The 16874-nt window shown below is 41.9% G+C and overlaps 1 protein-coding gene across 5 annotated transcripts in view; it reads left to right on the top strand.

Moving 5' to 3' along the window:
- FGFR2 (fibroblast growth factor receptor 2) overlaps positions 1-16356 on the top strand; it is a gene marked incomplete at its 5' end in the record, with an annotated part of 83296 nt that extends 66940 nt beyond the window's left edge. For all 5 annotated transcript variants that reach the window (XM_084265315.1, XM_084265319.1, XM_084265316.1 and 2 more), the window contains 8 exons: positions 1690-1811; positions 2444-2554; positions 3750-3940; positions 7328-7450; positions 8826-8896; positions 10715-10852; positions 11681-11786; positions 15349-16356. In XM_084265315.1, the coding sequence (XP_084121441.1) occupies positions 1690-1811; positions 2444-2554; positions 3750-3940; positions 7328-7450; positions 8826-8896; positions 10715-10852; positions 11681-11786; positions 15349-15513 (1027 nt within the window). In that variant the 3' untranslated portion in view covers positions 15514-16356. The remainder of the gene's footprint in view (positions 1-1689; positions 1812-2443; positions 2555-3749; positions 3941-7327; positions 7451-8825; positions 8897-10714; positions 10853-11680; positions 11787-15348) is intronic.
- Between the last annotated feature and the right edge of the window lie 518 nt (positions 16357-16874).

Raw genomic sequence — 16874 nt, 5'->3', positions numbered from 1 at the left:
CTGTTGATGGTATGACAACCTCTCCCTGTATTTCGCGGGGGTAGACAGAAGCCTGTGCTTTTAAGAACAAGCCCCTGCATCTATCATACCTGTGAATCGGAAAGCTGAGACTGTAAGACGTGGTTATGAAAATGCTTACCTGAATCTGGCCCCGTCACTGGATAATTTAGAAGCATTAAACCCAGCATTAAACCCTCCCTGATTTTTGCCATGGCACTGCTACTGGAGTTGGATGATAATTTCTGTGAGTTATGGAGCCTGTCTGTGGCCTTTAAGCACTCACACTGGAACCAAACAGGTTTTACCCAGAGGCTATGAAGTTTCTTTATCTCTTTATCCTCCTAAAATTGAGATTGACATCTCTCTCTCTGTCTGCTACAGCCAAGCAGGCTTTGCAACCAGCTCTGTGCTCCACAAAATGCATTTTGCATAGCCCAGTTATGACTGCTCTTTTAAAAAGGTTCCCTAATACTGGTAACTGTGATTATAATTGAGTTTTGGTTTCCCCCAGTCTCTGCTTCCCGCCCTCTGAGCAGAGCTGGGTGCTGCAGACCGGAGGCATCTTCTGTCACCCTCACACATGGCACTTGTGGCAGCAAAGAGCCTGCAGCCAAGAACCAGCCCCTGTGCTAGACCCAGCTGTGGGTAAATAAAGCGTCCCGTCTCGCCCCTTAAGGGATCAAAGCGCTGGGGGATTGTGCGGGGATGTCGGAAGAGCGATCTTGCTGTGGGTGGGGAGGCTGCAGGGAAGGCAGCTTGTAGGGGATGCTCAGCTCTGCCAAGCGCTTTGTCCTGCGGAGGTGCTGCCTTTGTGCTGCTGCCTCTGCCCGAGCAGCACCGGGACTCACCGCAGAGGAGCAGAGCCGGCGGCTGTGGCAGCTCCTGGCAGCTGTTCAAGGCTCCGGAGCACAGTGGGTGCCTGTACCCAGGCTCTGACGGCAGTAACCCCTCTGGGCCTTTGCTGCAGCTTGTTGCCTGCCTCTCTTCCCTTCCCCTTCATCCTCCCTCCTCTCTCCTACATGAAAGTGGCTGTCTATCCGTCTGTCAGGCCGACCAAAGAGGAATGGGTGTGATAATGACCCGCAGCTATGCCCAAAAGTGGCGGCTGCTGACTCGCTGTCTGTCCTGTCTAATCCCTTCAGCACAAGAGATCATTAGGTAAATGCTCACCACTCTTGCTCCCAAAACACAAAGCAAGAATACGAATTTTGAGCCAAAATGAAACTGCCCAAGAGGATGTTTGATTTTTTTTCTTTGTTTGCACTGTGGATTTATGTCCCAGGACATCCCCCTGCTCTTAATGCCACCCTTTACAATCAAATCATTGGCCACCTGGAAGCGACCACATGGCAACACACACACAGAGACACTTTCCTTTCAGCATCTTGCAGTCAAGTGCAGAAAAAGACGACGACCAGCCGTGTTACAATGACCCTTACTACAGGGAGAGTTTAAAAACTGAGCTGAGCAACTAATCAGCCCGTATGAGATGCTCGCTGTGTCGTCCCTAAGAACACATATTGCAGCGTGCGTGAAGCCCTATGCACGCCCAGGCTCTCATTAGTTCCATATGATAAATGCTCCATGCTACAGCAAGTTGTTGAAAGCTTTTTATATTTAGCCCTGGAATTTCACTGGCTGCATCCCTTCACCAGATGCTCTCTGTTAATCTCCTGTTTACACCTCCAGGCTGACGCTGGGTAAACCCCTGGGAGAAGGTTGCTTTGGGCAAGTTGTCATGGCCGAAGCGGTGGGGATTGACAAAGACAGGCCCAAAGAAGCAGTGACTGTGGCAGTGAAGATGTTGAAAGGTAAGAAAATTGGGTGATTAGGGATCAGAACGGGCGATATGGCAGTTCTCATCCATGAAAAGTTTCTTTTGTGGCATCTGAACTCTGTCATCGTGGGGGGGGTCAAAGAGCACATAGCTGACCTCAGCCTTCAGCAGTTTGGGGTGTAAATCTGTGCCCTTGACAGCCTGTTTATCTTGAGCAGTCAGTATTTAGGAGCCGGGAGACATATTAGCATCGTGTGGGTCTCTGCTTTTAGTTTAGCTCGTGCCAGAGGCTGTCCATGTGTAGATCCTGGCCCCTTCAGTCCAGGTGGTTGGATCCTATTTATTTTTAAGTTAATTGTAAGGTTAGTTTGCAGGAAGAGGCATTGTTATTGGAGGTTCAACTGTGAAGGACAACATTTTTGTGCCTGATATTACTGTATTGCTTCTTAATACACAACACTGAAGATGAGGTTGGTCCATCAAAAAGGCTGAGTATGTTGTTTTGTGAGGACATACGACGTTGTATAATGCACAGTGTGTACTGGAAAACAGATCCAGTATTCTGCAGTTTGAAGCACACGTGTTTTACACCAGCTGCTGAGCTTAAGTGAGGTTCAGGCTGGCACGTTAGAAAATATGAACTGAGCCTGTCTGTGTCTTGTGCAGATGATGCTACAGAAAAAGATCTGTCTGACCTGGTGTCAGAGATGGAGATGATGAAGATGATTGGGAAGCATAAAAATATCATCAATCTTCTTGGAGCCTGTACCCAGGATGGTGAGTAGAGAAAAGAAAGTAAGCCAGGACTTTCTACCAGGTCTGTGAAGGTCTCATTAATCATAATTTTTCAAGAATTTTTAAGGAAGCAGTCATGCCGTGGTGGGGTTTTTAGATATTTCCCTAGCTTAGCAGCAATATTTTAACTTCTGTCTCTCATTAGGCTTGCAGCTTTAATATGAGAAAGGGTACTACATCACATGAAAACTCTCCAATCTCTTGCTGTAGGGAAAACTAGCATTTTACAGGGGCTTTACCCATGCCCGTTGTTCTGAATTGTCAGCCCTGCTTTAGTGCAACTTGTATCCCATGAATTTGAAATTAGCACTTTAGCACTCTAAAGGCCATAGTGTTTTTATTAAAGGCTAATTATATCATGTAAAGTGATGCAGAATAGCATAAAACTCTGGAAATTAAAAACCTCTCAAGAAGCACTTTCCCCTTGTTTGAGATCTCGTGGCATTTTTTTGATGGCAAATGCTTGTGTTTCAGTACATGACCTGGAACGGATAGGCACTGGGTCAGGGTTTAGGTACTTGCAGCCACTAATTGTAGCTCTGCTGCTCTCTTACTGTGGAGCTTTGGGCCAGTCACTACACCAAATACAGACTGCCTTTTCTTTCAGGTCGTGCTTACTGATTTCACGGTTATAAATATTTATTCCTAGCATCCCGGAATGGTTTGGGTTGGAAGGGACGTCAAAGCCCACTCAGTCCCATCCCTTGCCATGGGCAGGGACACCTCCACTAGCCTAGGGTGCCCAAAGCCGCATCCAACCTGGCCTTGAACCCTGCCAGGGATCCAGGGGCAGCCCCAGCTTCTCTGGGCACCCTGTGCCAGGGCCTCCCCACCCTCCCCGGGAAAGATTTCTACCTAATAACTCATCTAAATCTCCCTTCTTTTAGTTTAATCCTGTTACCTCTTGTCCTATCACTCCACGCTCCTGTAACCTATCCTTCTCCAGCTTTCCTGGAGCCCTTCAGGTACTGGAAGGTGCTCTAAGCTCTCCCTGGAGCATTCTCAAGGCTGAACAAGCCCAACTCTCTCAGCCTGTCTCCCTAGCAGAGGTGCTCCAACCCTCAGATCATTTTATTAATTCATTACCTATATTTTAGAGCACTAAAAGCTTGTTTACATAAAACCATGTTACTCTTTGACCTAACTCCAGCTTTCACATGACTCTGTGTATCCCAAGGTCCGTTGTATGTGATAGTAGAATACGCTTCCAAAGGAAACCTGCGCGAGTACCTGCGAGCACGCCGCCCCCCGGGGATGGAGTATTCCTTTGATATTAACAGGGTACCAGAGGAGCAGATGACATTCAAGGACTTGGTATCATGCACTTACCAGTTGGCAAGAGGCATGGAGTACCTGGCTTCACAGAAAGTAGGTAGAGCTCAGCAAATCCAGCCCGAAGCGCGTGATGTGTAATTGTTTGGTGCTATTTTTTTTTAAGCTGGGTTTAGTTCTCCTCTTGTTTGTGCTCAAGAATTTGCTGAGAGAAGGACCTTGCTCAAACAAGTTGCATAATCCCTACTCTTGAAAAGCACTGGGAAAATTAATACACTTAAAAGTTTTTAATCTCTGTTTAATGACCTTGGTAAAATGAGGCCGGGGATGGATCGTTTAAAGTAAATATTGTGTAAATATCTGCACTTTCCATTCATAAGCACAGGTGGTCACTTGGTTACTCAAGTCGCATCACCCAGGAGACAACAGGCACCGTTTGCTTTCTGTTTCCAGCCAAACTGACCAAATGTCTCACATAGCGATGCAAAAGGGATGAATTCAGTCACTGACAGGATCTGCAGAACGGTAACAGGCAGAGTTGGGAAGAGCCAGGCAAAAATTGTGAACAGAAGAGGCAAAAATGAATTAGTCACTTCAACTAGGCACTTCACTTACAACTGGTGTTTATCAGGAGAGCAAGCTTACTGAAAAAAAATATTTTTTTAACGAGTAATTTGATTAAATTATAGTTATGAAACCTTAAATAGCCTTGTATAACTGACTGTAAACATTGTGGCTCGGTGGGCAAGCAGTCATGAACACCCTGGGTGGTGGTTGGACCCTGTAGCTAAGCCAGAGCACCAGATATCAATGATAAGCACTTCTGCAAGGTGTGGAATGGTCAGTGGGATTTTTTCTGATTTCCAGTCGTGTCCACTCCCAAGTGTGGAGCTGTTTTTAATCAAAGGCCAGAGCTGAGAGTAACTCTCTCTTTCTGTTGTGTACAGCCATGATTTTTTTTTTTGTATTGCTTTTCTGTACTTGTAGAAATTAGGGAGAGGGGGGAATTGAAGTCACACTTTATCCTTGTGTTTTAAAATTCTCAGTGCAGTAGGGTAGACAGGGAGATGTGCACGACACCAGGACAAACTCTTCTTATGAAGTAAGCATGAGTATTGTATTGGGCAAAGCACCTTAGGATATCTTTCTAAGATAAATGAAACATCTGCCTGGCAGGGAGCCATGTCCCAGGAAAACAGAACTGTTGTGAAAGGAAAAGAAGAAACTTTTCTATAGAAAGATCTTGAGAACAAGCACCTGCCTTGAGAATTCTGAGATGCTGGTGTAGGACACTGCCAAGGGCTGCGCATGGCAGAACCGTTTCATCCTTGACCCAGTTCCTTTGCAGTAACATTTGGTCAGTGCTGAGATGAACCTGACAGAGTGCATGTGAGGTGCCTCACGAGGCAGCGGGCAGAGGGGAAGCAAAGGCAGCACGTAGTAAAGCTGTGCATTCCGGCTCTTCAGATATCCCACCGTTTCTGTTTGCATTTCACTAGGTCTTTCGCCCTTAGGAATCCATTTACTGAGCTGAGTAATAGAGGGCTGGTGGTCTTGTGGTATTTCCATTGCACAGGAACTGTGAGAAGGCCAGTGTTCTTGTTATTTCAATCCAATAAATGGCTCATTGAGACCAACAGAGAGAAAAAAAAAACATTTTTGGGTACCTATTTTTTGCCTTACACCACCTTTTACTTTACAAGCTATTGTACATTGGAAATGGGATGTTCCTCCTAAGGTAGATGGTTTTAAAAATTCTGTTGGTATGTCTGCTCCATCGTTCCAGTACTGGGCAGGAATGACCAGGATGCTCCAGATACAGGGACAGATCCAGATCATTGCAAATAGACAGCAAATCATTAGGGCCAGAGGGTTGGCAATGAAATCTGCAAGATATGGAAATCAGTAATGGCACTGTTTTGAAGATAGGAAGAATTGTAAACTGTAGGGTATGAGAAAGCTGAAATATGCTGACAGAAGCTAATAGGGTTTGAATCATTTGGTGCATTCACACAGAGGTGTTATACACCCTTTGAGATGCTCTGTGATACCCCCTCCAGCCTGCCACTCTGGAAAAGTGGATCTGCTGTAGATCATCCTGTGTTGTTCTTCTAGACTCATCAACATACCTTTGATATCACAGGGCATCTCAGATGACAGTGTGTACTACTTAAGTTGAGTTCCTAGTGTCTCAGAGGATGTTCTCGTAGGGTTTGAGAGCAGGGATAGAGAAGTAGGAAGGCTTGCCTGTGTTGTTTCTGCTACCATAGCATTGCTGATGCTGAGTTAGAAGACTGATTTGATGCTGAAAGCATTTACTGTTGTCTGGTCCTGTGCACATGAAGGCATTGCTGGGGCAGGTTTCTCCTGGCAGGTCCCCATGACTAACCCAGAGCCGAAGCTTTGTAGGCTCGTTTGACCCATGCAGGATAAGAGATCTCAGAAAATTGCTGGGGCAAGTTGTAATGCAAGAAAGAAATTGGCTGTTGTAAAGTTTTTTTGTAGTGGTTCAGTCCAGCATGTCTATGCACATGCTGAAATAAGGAGGACAACATAAAGAGTAATTCAAAATTGAGAAGGCAGGTGGGGGGAAGGTTATTTAACATGAAAAAAAGTAGAATATCCTGGGGGGTATTCCAAATGCAATGTTTCTTACCATGCCCCTGTTGCCATCAACCCTAATAAGGCTGCTTAAACACAGGAACAATGTCCAGAACAGGCACAATGTCCTTTTGGTGTCAAGAATCAGTTGCAAGCTTTCAGGGTAATGGTGACATGAAGGAAAAGAAAACTCTGAGGAGATAAAAATTTTAGGTTTAGTATCAAAGCTGTTTAAAAAACAAACAGACCAGCCCAGATTCTGTTGCTTTGGGGTTTCTTTTTGTTGTGTTGTGGTGGTTTTTTTGGTTTGTTTTTCTATATTTTATTGTTACAGTCTCAAGATTGAAGTAGGTACACACACCCCAGATGTGTGGCTTAAAATTATATACTGTGGATATATCTCATATTAAGATCTTTTTACATTAAAAATGGTTGCACTTCTCCAGCCTGTCTGGTTTTAGCTCTCTTGAGATATAATTTAAGTGACTTAAGAAAAGGCTCATTAACAGTATTTGTAACGAACATGCTGCAATACCTGTGCCTGGGCACGTGTAACAGAGAGTGAATCACTAACAGCATGGCCCAGTTTGGGTCACCATCCAGACTTTCAGGTTTAGCAAAATACAAGTCTTCAATAAACCAGGCTTTTCTAAAAGGCTTCTTAGGGCTGTTGTTCAACTTGTTGTTCAACACCAGCCATGGGGATGGATTGCTGTAGGGAAGACAATCTTATTTCACAGGTTTGTAGTAAACGTGTGGCTTTCCCACCTTGTGATTTAGTTTAACAATCTGTAAAGCAGATTAGTTACAAAGTAGAAGTCATTTTACTTTTACAGCAGTGTATTTCAGTGGGCCTTTTTTCTTTTTTTCTTCTCTTTCCAGTGTATCCACCGAGACTTGGCTGCAAGAAATGTTTTGGTAACTGAAAATAATGTCATGAAAATAGCAGACTTTGGTTTAGCCAGAGACATCAACAATATAGATTATTATAAAAAGACTACTAACGTAAGTGGAGTGTTTTCTTATCTCTGAAAACAAGTGTTTCTTTCAATGATTCGCTTGAAAACGATGGTTATAAACTTAATGGGCTTCTCAAACAGCAGCCTTACTTTTCATCGCAGGCAGAAAACAGGGATGAAGGACAGGAGCATTTCTGTCCCCTCTTACAGCGACAGTTAGTTAAAAAGATAACCAAAGAGTCTGTATATGACATGATTTATTGGAAATGCTAAAGTATGAGAACTGTTTGTGTGTCCCTGACTCCAACCACTTGAAATAAGTGGAAATACTCCCATTGATTCCAGCTCATTTTGTACCAAGCCTGAGGTCTTGACAGACACTGTGTAAACAGTGCTAGTAAAAACCCTCACAGAAATCTTGTTTATGTGTGGTGATGACCCATAGAGCTTTATGTCTTTTGCCTCTGCTTACCTTATCTACAAGTTGCAGTGGTAGTATCAGAGTGGGGCTAGAGGTGGAGAAAATGGATTTTTACTCCTCACTCAATCACCATTTTGGCATTTAACCTGTGCAAAACCAAGGAGACAAAACGTTTCAGATGTCGTGGATGCCTAGTTTGAACAGCTTACACCTTCTCAGGGGATCTCCCAAGGTCCTGATGAGCTCCACTTTGGTTTTGGAAGGAACTTTGCAGAACTTACCTCTACAGGCTTTTAGTATTTTGTATAAATATTAATCGTTATTAAAAACCATGTTAAGTGCTATGAAAATAAAGCCATAAATGATTAATGACGTTTTAATGGTAATATCAGCCTACCTCCAAAAGACAGGCCCACCAGGTATGGCTATGTCAGTACTGGAGGGAATTAAACCTTCTTCATATTCTTCCAATTTAGTGTGATTCCTGGGCTCTGAGCAGAGCAGACTTGATGTGCAAAGCAACAGGCACTCGTGACCGTGAGCTTTGGGTCACTGTGAGAGGTGGAGCAGGAAAACAAAATTCTTGGGTTTGGTGATCGACTTATTTTTGCAGGCAGGCCTGCTCTGCAAAGGATTATTGGTTGGGGTTTTTTTGCCTTTAAAGAGCCATAGTGGAATGAACTTTATAATTTCAGTCTGTTTATCCTGTCGTTCTCCTCGTAAGCACTGTGGAAACATTGTGAGAGCTCTTATTGCTTTTAATTTATGTGTTTATATCAATTTTTCTTAACTTTTTCTTAAAAGTCTCCCTGCTTTAGCCCATTTTACTATTTTTTTTTTCTCCAAAAATTCTAAAGGTGAATTATGTGCTGGTTTGCATTAGCAGACTGTTCCCTGAGACGTGATTAATCTTTAAAAAAAAAAATATAATTTGGCTTTGAAAACATCTTGTAAATCGCTACCATTTTAATTTTTCTTCCTTTCCCCTCCAAACTTACAGGGACGGCTTCCAGTAAAGTGGATGGCTCCAGAAGCTCTTTTTGACAGAGTTTACACGCATCAAAGTGATGTGTAAGTGGCCTTATTTGAACGGGGTGGTTGTGGGGTGGGAGGGAGGGTTGTTTTGGTTTGTATTCATGAAAATTTGGGATGTTTTAACAGTATTTTTTTCCTGTTGTCCTTTACCTTTAAGTGTTTTCGTTCTGTTCCACGTATTAATAGATGGAACAGGACTTGCCCTTAGAAAGTGGGGATTTTATGGTAGACTGCTAACCAGTGCTCTGTTACTAATCTGCCCAGCTTCAAAGCACATGAAAGGTGGAAAACGCTAACCTCCTTCTGTCAGTGCGGAAGTTTCCCCGCTTGAACTTATTTACGGATGTGCAGCTACAAAGAGTCTATCTAATTTGCTTGGCTTTTGACATACTCTGGACTTCCTCCAGGGTTTTTTTTTTTAAAAAAAAAAAAATAAAAATTAAGAGAGAGAGAGAGAGAAAGAAAAGGAGAAAAGTTTCTGAAAACTTCTTAATAAAAAATTGTGCTAAGATTAGGTGTGATAAAACATAGGCTGGGCGTACTGGAAAATTTTCCTCTGATTTTTAGAAGCGTGGTTGCTTCCCAGCAGTACTTCACATGTAGTAGGAAATCATTGGACTTTGACACTTGAAAATCTTTTAATGTGTGTGCAGAGCCTCTGGCTGATGCAACCGCTCAGGATTTATTCTGCTTCCTATTACAGTTTCCTAGGCCCATCTACAGCACTCATGTGCGTTGTGCTTGAAGTAGACTTGGGGTTTTTTATGCAACGCAGATGAAGATCTTATATTTTTTATATCTCCAAGAGAAGCTGTTAACCCTAAAGGGCTGGATGCTTCCCAGCACAGGTGTAAAAGGTTACACATGCCAGTGGAAGGTTAAAAAGAAAGAGGACAGAGTAGAGAAAACAAGAAGTACCTCTTTCTTTAACCTGGGTGCGCTTCCTGAGCTGTGCTCTCAAGAAAAGTGTTTAGTTGAGGCTTTTCTTGCCATCCTTATGTTATTTACAAAGGAAACTGTATACACAGGTTAAGGGTGGATCAAGCTTTTGCTTCAAAATAACATCCTGGCAAAATATTTAAGTGCATGTGAAGAGAACTACTTCACTGGCTCAGGACTGAAAGTCGGCCTGAGCTCCTTAGCAGCCACGGAGCATGAGGATTTCAGTCCTGGAACCAGGAGGCTCTTGGCCTTGTGGTGGCTTTGAAGACTGGTAAAGATAATATTATTGTAAGTTTATGCAAACAGTTTACTGAAATACAGGACTGCAAATCTAGGAGAGCCGCGGAGAAGCTCAGAGCTGTTGCTCACCTGGCAAAGCTGCCTGCCAAAGAGCCCTGAGGTTGCCAGCAAGGCGTGATGAGGCAGGCTCTGGAGGAGGTGGCAAGCAGGCAGGAAAGCTGGCTTAAAAGTATCTTCCTTCATTTCCTAGCAGAAATGAATAATAATAATAATAATAAAAAATAGAAAAGTAGAATGATGCAAAATATTTTTGTTTTGAGCACTTTCCTTTTTCAAAATACCCCATCACATAATCTGATCCCAATTTAGCTGTGCGTGTTCGGTGAATAATTAAGCTGTGAAGGCACAGTTCTTTGCAGTAGACCTGCATGTTTGGGTGCTCAGAGCACACCAGACAACAGCAAAGAGTGTTTGAGAATGTGCTCTGGTCAGTCCCCATTGCTGCCCATGCACATGGTGGGTGGATGCCCTGCTCAACGCCGTCATAGGTGGGCAGATGCTGATTTAAGCATCTCCGAAGAGGGATTGGCAGTCATCTCATCTGTCAGGGAAACATCTCTGTTTGCAACAGTAAGGCAGATTTACTGATGCTGTTTCCTTTTTGCTTTGTAGTTGGTCATTTGGTGTGTTAATGTGGGAGATCTTCACGTTAGGAGGATCACCCTACCCAGGAATCCCAGTAGAGGAACTTTTTAAGCTGCTTAAAGAAGGGCACCGGATGGATAAACCTGCCAACTGCACCAATGAACTGTAAGAACCCTTGTTAGCCATACCAGGATGGAAGGGCACAAACTGTGCTCAGTTCACACAGTTGATGCTACTACTAATGCTTCTACCCCCACCAGAACCACACATTTTCAGAATGGCTTAACTCTAAAATTGTGGATATCCATGTGTGTAGATACGTAAAGGAAAGCTATGAAAAGGTTTTCAGGAGGATACCCAGTTACACACCCTGCTGTGATCCCACTGGAAAAAAAGGGAGAGAGCATCTACAAGCCAGCCTTCATCAGTGTTTTTATATCTATATTTCTTTTATTTTAATCTAATTAACATGTAAATTCCTAAATGGCACATGTACCACTAATCATATATATATATATATAAGCTATATCAGGCTGATATTACACATGATAAGACACATCTAGGAATTTCTACATTAACGCAGCGTTATCTTCTGGTGATGATGGGAGAGTGTTTTCCCTTTCTGGTATTCCAGCATAGCCCTTGACTAGTTTTAAATTTTCTCCCCATTTTACTTTCTTCACTTCATAAAAACATCGATTCTTTACATGCAAAAATATTTAAACAAGTGCAATTTAATACCATTGAAACCAGTGGGACAGAATGTTACAGAACTGGGTCCACAAAAAGGTCATTTAGACACTGGGCAATGAGTAGAACTGTGCCTGTGAGGGAAAGGAGAGTATTGCATGATTTTGGGAAAGTCAGTGGTCCATGTGTAGGGCAGTGGGTGCTTGCTGCTTCACTTGTGATGGAGAACATTGACTGTGCATGAAAAGGTTTAAGAATGACGTGTGATTTTAATTAAGCCAAGAAAATGTGTATTTCTTACAGCTATATGATGATGAGAGATTGCTGGCATGCAGTGCCTTCACAGAGACCGACTTTTAAACAGTTGGTAGAAGACTTGGATCGGATTCTCACTCTCACAACTAATGAGGTAGGTAAATCGTTTCCCTCCGTAAGCTGCTGATCAGGACAAATGGTTCAGGAGACAGATGGAATTTATTCCCTTATGAAATCCTGCTCAAGTTCTCTTCTTGTTCTGTTTGTCGTTGTCCTCTGAGCTTACACGCAGCTAAACTATGTATCATATGAAATCCTCGGTTTCTTGCCATTATGCCTCGATTTATTTAACTAAACAGAAACACATCTTTAAAGTGGTTTTGGTTTTTTTCTCATCACATCTCTTGATGTTTTTAATGTAGCTGTATCAAGGGACTACACACAGCAGGTTGAGAGGCAGTGTTTCTGTTCCAACACGAGTTTCATGTGAAGGAGAGATGGAGAGTAGACTGTGGTGTTTCTCATTTCTCAACTCAGTTCGATTCCCAGCCATGCTATCTAGGTCAGAAGAGGAAAAATTGTCAATGGTAGATTTCAGGTTATATGTCTGAGAGTGAATTAGGTTCACTGAAATAGCTCTCTGTGGAGGGAACAGGGACCCATGGGGAACATGTGAACAGCCATCCAATTATCCAAAGGTCCTGCCTAACACTGCTTCAGGTTGGGATATATGAATGTAAAAAGGTTTTATTTGAAGAGCATTCTTTCAGAGGTCTGAGTTATTATTAGTTTTAGCAAGGAACACGCTGATTAGGGTATTCACACAGGAATCTGTTCTCTTACCACTAAATCACATGCACCTTCGTGGAAGGTCACAAGAGATGGAAATGTTGATTCTTTTGGTGGAAACTTCTTTTGAGAGAGAATGCTTGGTGGGCCAGAAACATTTAAAAAATTCTTGAGAAATTATATCTGTAGCAGGAGGAAAAAACCCACAAAATACTCAGGCAAGTTGCAGCGAATTTTGACCATTTCAAAATACTATTTTTTTTTTCAGATTTGCTATTGCTTCTTAATGGGGGGTGAGGAAGGAGGGAGGAGGAGAAAAGACTTTGATTGCTTTATATGGGTCCTCAACATTACTTTTTAATTTTTCAAAATTGCCAGAGAAACAAAAAATGGATTATTGAGCAGCTCTAGATACAATTGTATGATCATCCTTTACCTAGTAGATCTGGTTGAAAAAGATTTTGGCTTGTGCAGCAGCTGTAAATTTGTCTGAATTCTGTTTTGTAAGAAACTCTGTTTCTGAGAGTTAGTGTCACCTTCGGGGATGGCTCAGAGATGAGGCAGGAACGTGCTCTTGCTACGGAGCCGGTAGCACAGCACCACGAGCCGTTACCTTTTTCCCCTCATCCAGTCCTGACTCCATCCTCTCCTGCCTAATTTATATATGATTTCACAAGACCAGTTGGAGGTGGGCTGGCTGCCACTGCGGAGTGCTGGGTGGCTTGGACTGGATATGCATTTGCAAAGTCAAGAGGGAGGTTCTGGGCTGCAATTCTGAGCCTGGGAAAGGATATTGCTTTCTCTTTTTTTGTGTGTTAACCATCTTGCCTTCCCAATTCTGTACTGCTTGTGGATCTGGAATGATCTCAAAGGTAACCTGAAAAGGCCTTTAGGGTTATATAAATTACGTTAGACTAGAATAATAGGAAAAAAGGGCTGGAAAAAGCTCAGAAACACATCCAGTCCATCTGACCGGCCTACGGCAGGATCCACTATACGTTTGTCATTCCTGACAGATGTTTATGTAACTTGTCCTTAAAGATCTCCACTGCTGTATTTCCGCATCACCCCTTTGACAGTCTGTTGCTTTGGTCCATTAGCCTTGCTTCTTGAAAGTTTTTCTTAATCTCTAACCTTTCAATGTGTAAGATATTGCTTGAGTCCTATTTACTCTGGACATGGAAAGCAAATTGTTTCACTTGGCTGTGCAACACCACCTACGTTCCTGAAAACTCATGTTCTCTCACTGTGTCTCCTGAGAACTCCGGTGTGTCCTGTTTTCCTCCGTAGCTTGTGCTTTTCAGACCTCCAAGTTTCTTTAGTCTGCCCAGTTTTACTTGATTGATACCTGTGATATGGGGTCAGCCTAGTTCACTCAACTCAAAGAATTGCTAGGGTAGCCAATGATGCTTTCTGCATCTGTGCAAGTAATTCTTTCTGCTTAAATGGTGATGTCTTGCTCTTCTCCGTGCTGAGTCATCACCTGTTGTGGGATGGTTTGGAGGTTTTTTGGTGGTGTTTTGGTTTTGGGGGTTATTTCCCCTATTCTCCACGTTTCCCACAGTAGCGTGTGATGTTTCCCCAAGACATGAGCAGAGTCACCAAGAACCAATGTAACACTGGAAACTTCTTTTACCCCTTTATGTGGTGTTGCATAAGGAGGCTGGAGAGGGGATAAGGATCCCACCTTCAATACAGCATACATAACTGAATTACTTCAAGCCTTATGATATGCAGAGCCATGATATCCTACAAGAAAGCCCCGTTTCTTCAAATCCTGGAATACTTTCTTCTTCGGTCTGTCTAGAAAGTGGATGATTATTTCTGCTCACGGAGGACTGTTTGGCTAATAAATACATGTGGATTTTTTAAAAGCCTAGGCAGTGAGAGAAGCAGTGATAGTAGACCTGAACTGTCTTGTCTTGATGCCTGCTGTGCTTCTCAGCGTTATAAAACCTACATTCCACTTCCTCCCCTCCTTTAAAATAGCGTCTGTTTTTAAACTGTATCATGATAATGATTGAATATCTGCCTTAAAAGAAAAAAAAAAAACCCAGTTAACCAAAGAACTAAATTACCCCAAACCTAAGAAGAGCAGCAGCATAAAACACTGACTGAGGTGAAAAACTTGTCTCGTCAGTACGATCATAACTTGTGGTTTAGCAAATGAAGAGATATTGCATTTAAATGAATGCAGCTGCCTTTAGAAGTTGAAAGAGAAGGAACATTTCAAGGGGAAAAATAACTTTATTCTCATGCCAAAACTGTTGTTTCTAGCAAAAGGGCCTTAACCCAAAACTTGGATTCAGCAGATATTATTTCCTTTTTTAATGATTGCTTTGGTCATGGCTACTCTGGGGCAGACACACACACACATATGAATATGTAGTGTAAAAAAACCCCAAATCTAGCGAATTTATTTTTGTTTTCCCTTCAGTTCCTTTTTGCACGTATGCCACTGCATGTTTAAAGGCAAATTTAATATCACAGAATATAAACCAGATATTCAAAGTGACCAAAGGAATATAAAGTTGGAAGTATCTTTCCCTCTCCAAATCATTACCATGTGCTAAAGAAAAATGGTTCTATTTAGGATGAAATTTCATTTTTATCATTGAGAGTGAAAAGTCCTCTTTTGATGTGGTTGGCATGTTTATTTCCACTGACACAGCTAATGCTGGTGATGGTGGACTTCAGAAAAGTGCGTGTTATTGGCTTGGTTTTTCTTTCTCTACCCAAGCTCCTTGCTTTATGAGATGCTTAAGCAACAGACAGTTTTGAATGCAATTACGTTGCAGAAATGAGTGTCATTTTTTCAGCTGTTCTTTTACCCATTGGAGTTTCAAACCAAAATCAAAGCAGTGCTAACCTCTTATTGTGGGGTTTATTCACTCTAAAGAACCATGATTTTATTTCTTTTGCCATAGGAGTACCTGGACCTCAGTGGACCTCTTGAACAGTATTCACCTAGTTACCCTGACACGAGGAGTTCGTGTTCTTCAGGTGATGACTCTGTTTTTTCTCCTGATCCAATGCCTTATGAACCTTGTCTTCCCAAGTACCAACACATGAATGGAAGTGTTAAAACATGAGAAGAAATCGGACAGGGGAAGAACAAAACAAGAACATCAAGCTACCTACCAGATACAAAACAAGACCTTTTCTCCAGGACCTTAATGTTTCTGCTTGTACATATGAAATAGGAGGGGTGGGGGGGAGGGGGGAGAAGAATCAAAAAAAAAAAAAAAAGAAAAAAAGAAGAAAACTTGGAGGAAAGCAGTCAGAACCTACATAAAGAATCCCATCATTTGCAACTTTGAAATATTCCCAAGGAAGAAGAATGTTTGAGCTGTGTCTTCATACCCATCGCTATCAGTTTCCTGTAAGCTGCAACAGACTTTCTTTGTACAATGGACCAGTTGGACTTGAGGCAAACTTTGGGTCTGCCTTCCTTGTTTATTTTGTAATATTTGGAGAAAATATATGTTGGCACACACTTACAGAGCACAAATGCAGTATATAGGTGCTGGATGTATGTAAATATATTCAAAATATGTATAAATATATATTATATATATTTACAATGAATTATTTTTTGTATTGATTTAAAAAATGGATGTCCCAATCCACCTAGCAAATTAGTCTCTTTTTTAACAGCTATTTGCTAAATGCTGTTCTTACACAGAATTTCTTAATTTTCACCATCCAAAGGTGGAAAATACTTTGCTTTCAGGGAAAATGGTATATCATTAATTTATTAACTAATTGGTAATGTACAAAACAGTTAATCGTTTATAGGGTTGTTGTGTTTTTGTAATTTAAATGGCATTTCTATGCAGGCAGCACAGAGAACTAGTAGATATATTGCTCAGACTTTACTAGTTTTCAGATCTTTTAAAAAAAAAAGAAATATTTACAGTATATAACTAATTTTGGGGAATTAAACTTTTGATTTATTTGTGTTAAAAACTGCGGTGTCAGATGATTATTCTTATCAAGCCCAAATCCTTTAACAAGAAAGTCTTTTATTCTCAATACCTGTCACTTTTAACAATGTCATTCTTTAGTGGTGTTTCCCATGGTCAAAAAGCATCCCACATACAGAGAAGACAGAGGAAGAAAAATGTAAAGAGGGTTCCTAAAGTAAGGAAAGACATTAATTTGTCTATAACCATAGCAGAACGTACTGCTCTAAAAGGAGCTGAGCTTCTACCCTGACTTGCACATGCATCAAATTAACTACAGTTCTCTTCCCTGGGTTGGATAATAGGTTCCAGATCTTTTGGCCTGGATCCTTTGCCTTTTAGACTATCCCTCTTTTTAATTGAAGTTACAATGGAGAAGTTGTTTGTAATGACAATTTGCCATATGAATATCAGCATCTTTTTAAGGGATTAATTCATGCTGACTCCAGTATTTCCCTCTGATCCAGTCCATAACAGTAGGTATAGCA

The sequence above is a fragment of the Gallinula chloropus genome (assembly GCF_964237585.1).
Source record: "Gallinula chloropus genome assembly, chromosome: 5".
NCBI classification, from domain to species: Eukaryota; Metazoa; Chordata; class Aves; order Gruiformes; family Rallidae; genus Gallinula; species Gallinula chloropus.
This window is presented reverse-complemented; position numbering and strand designations above follow the sequence as displayed.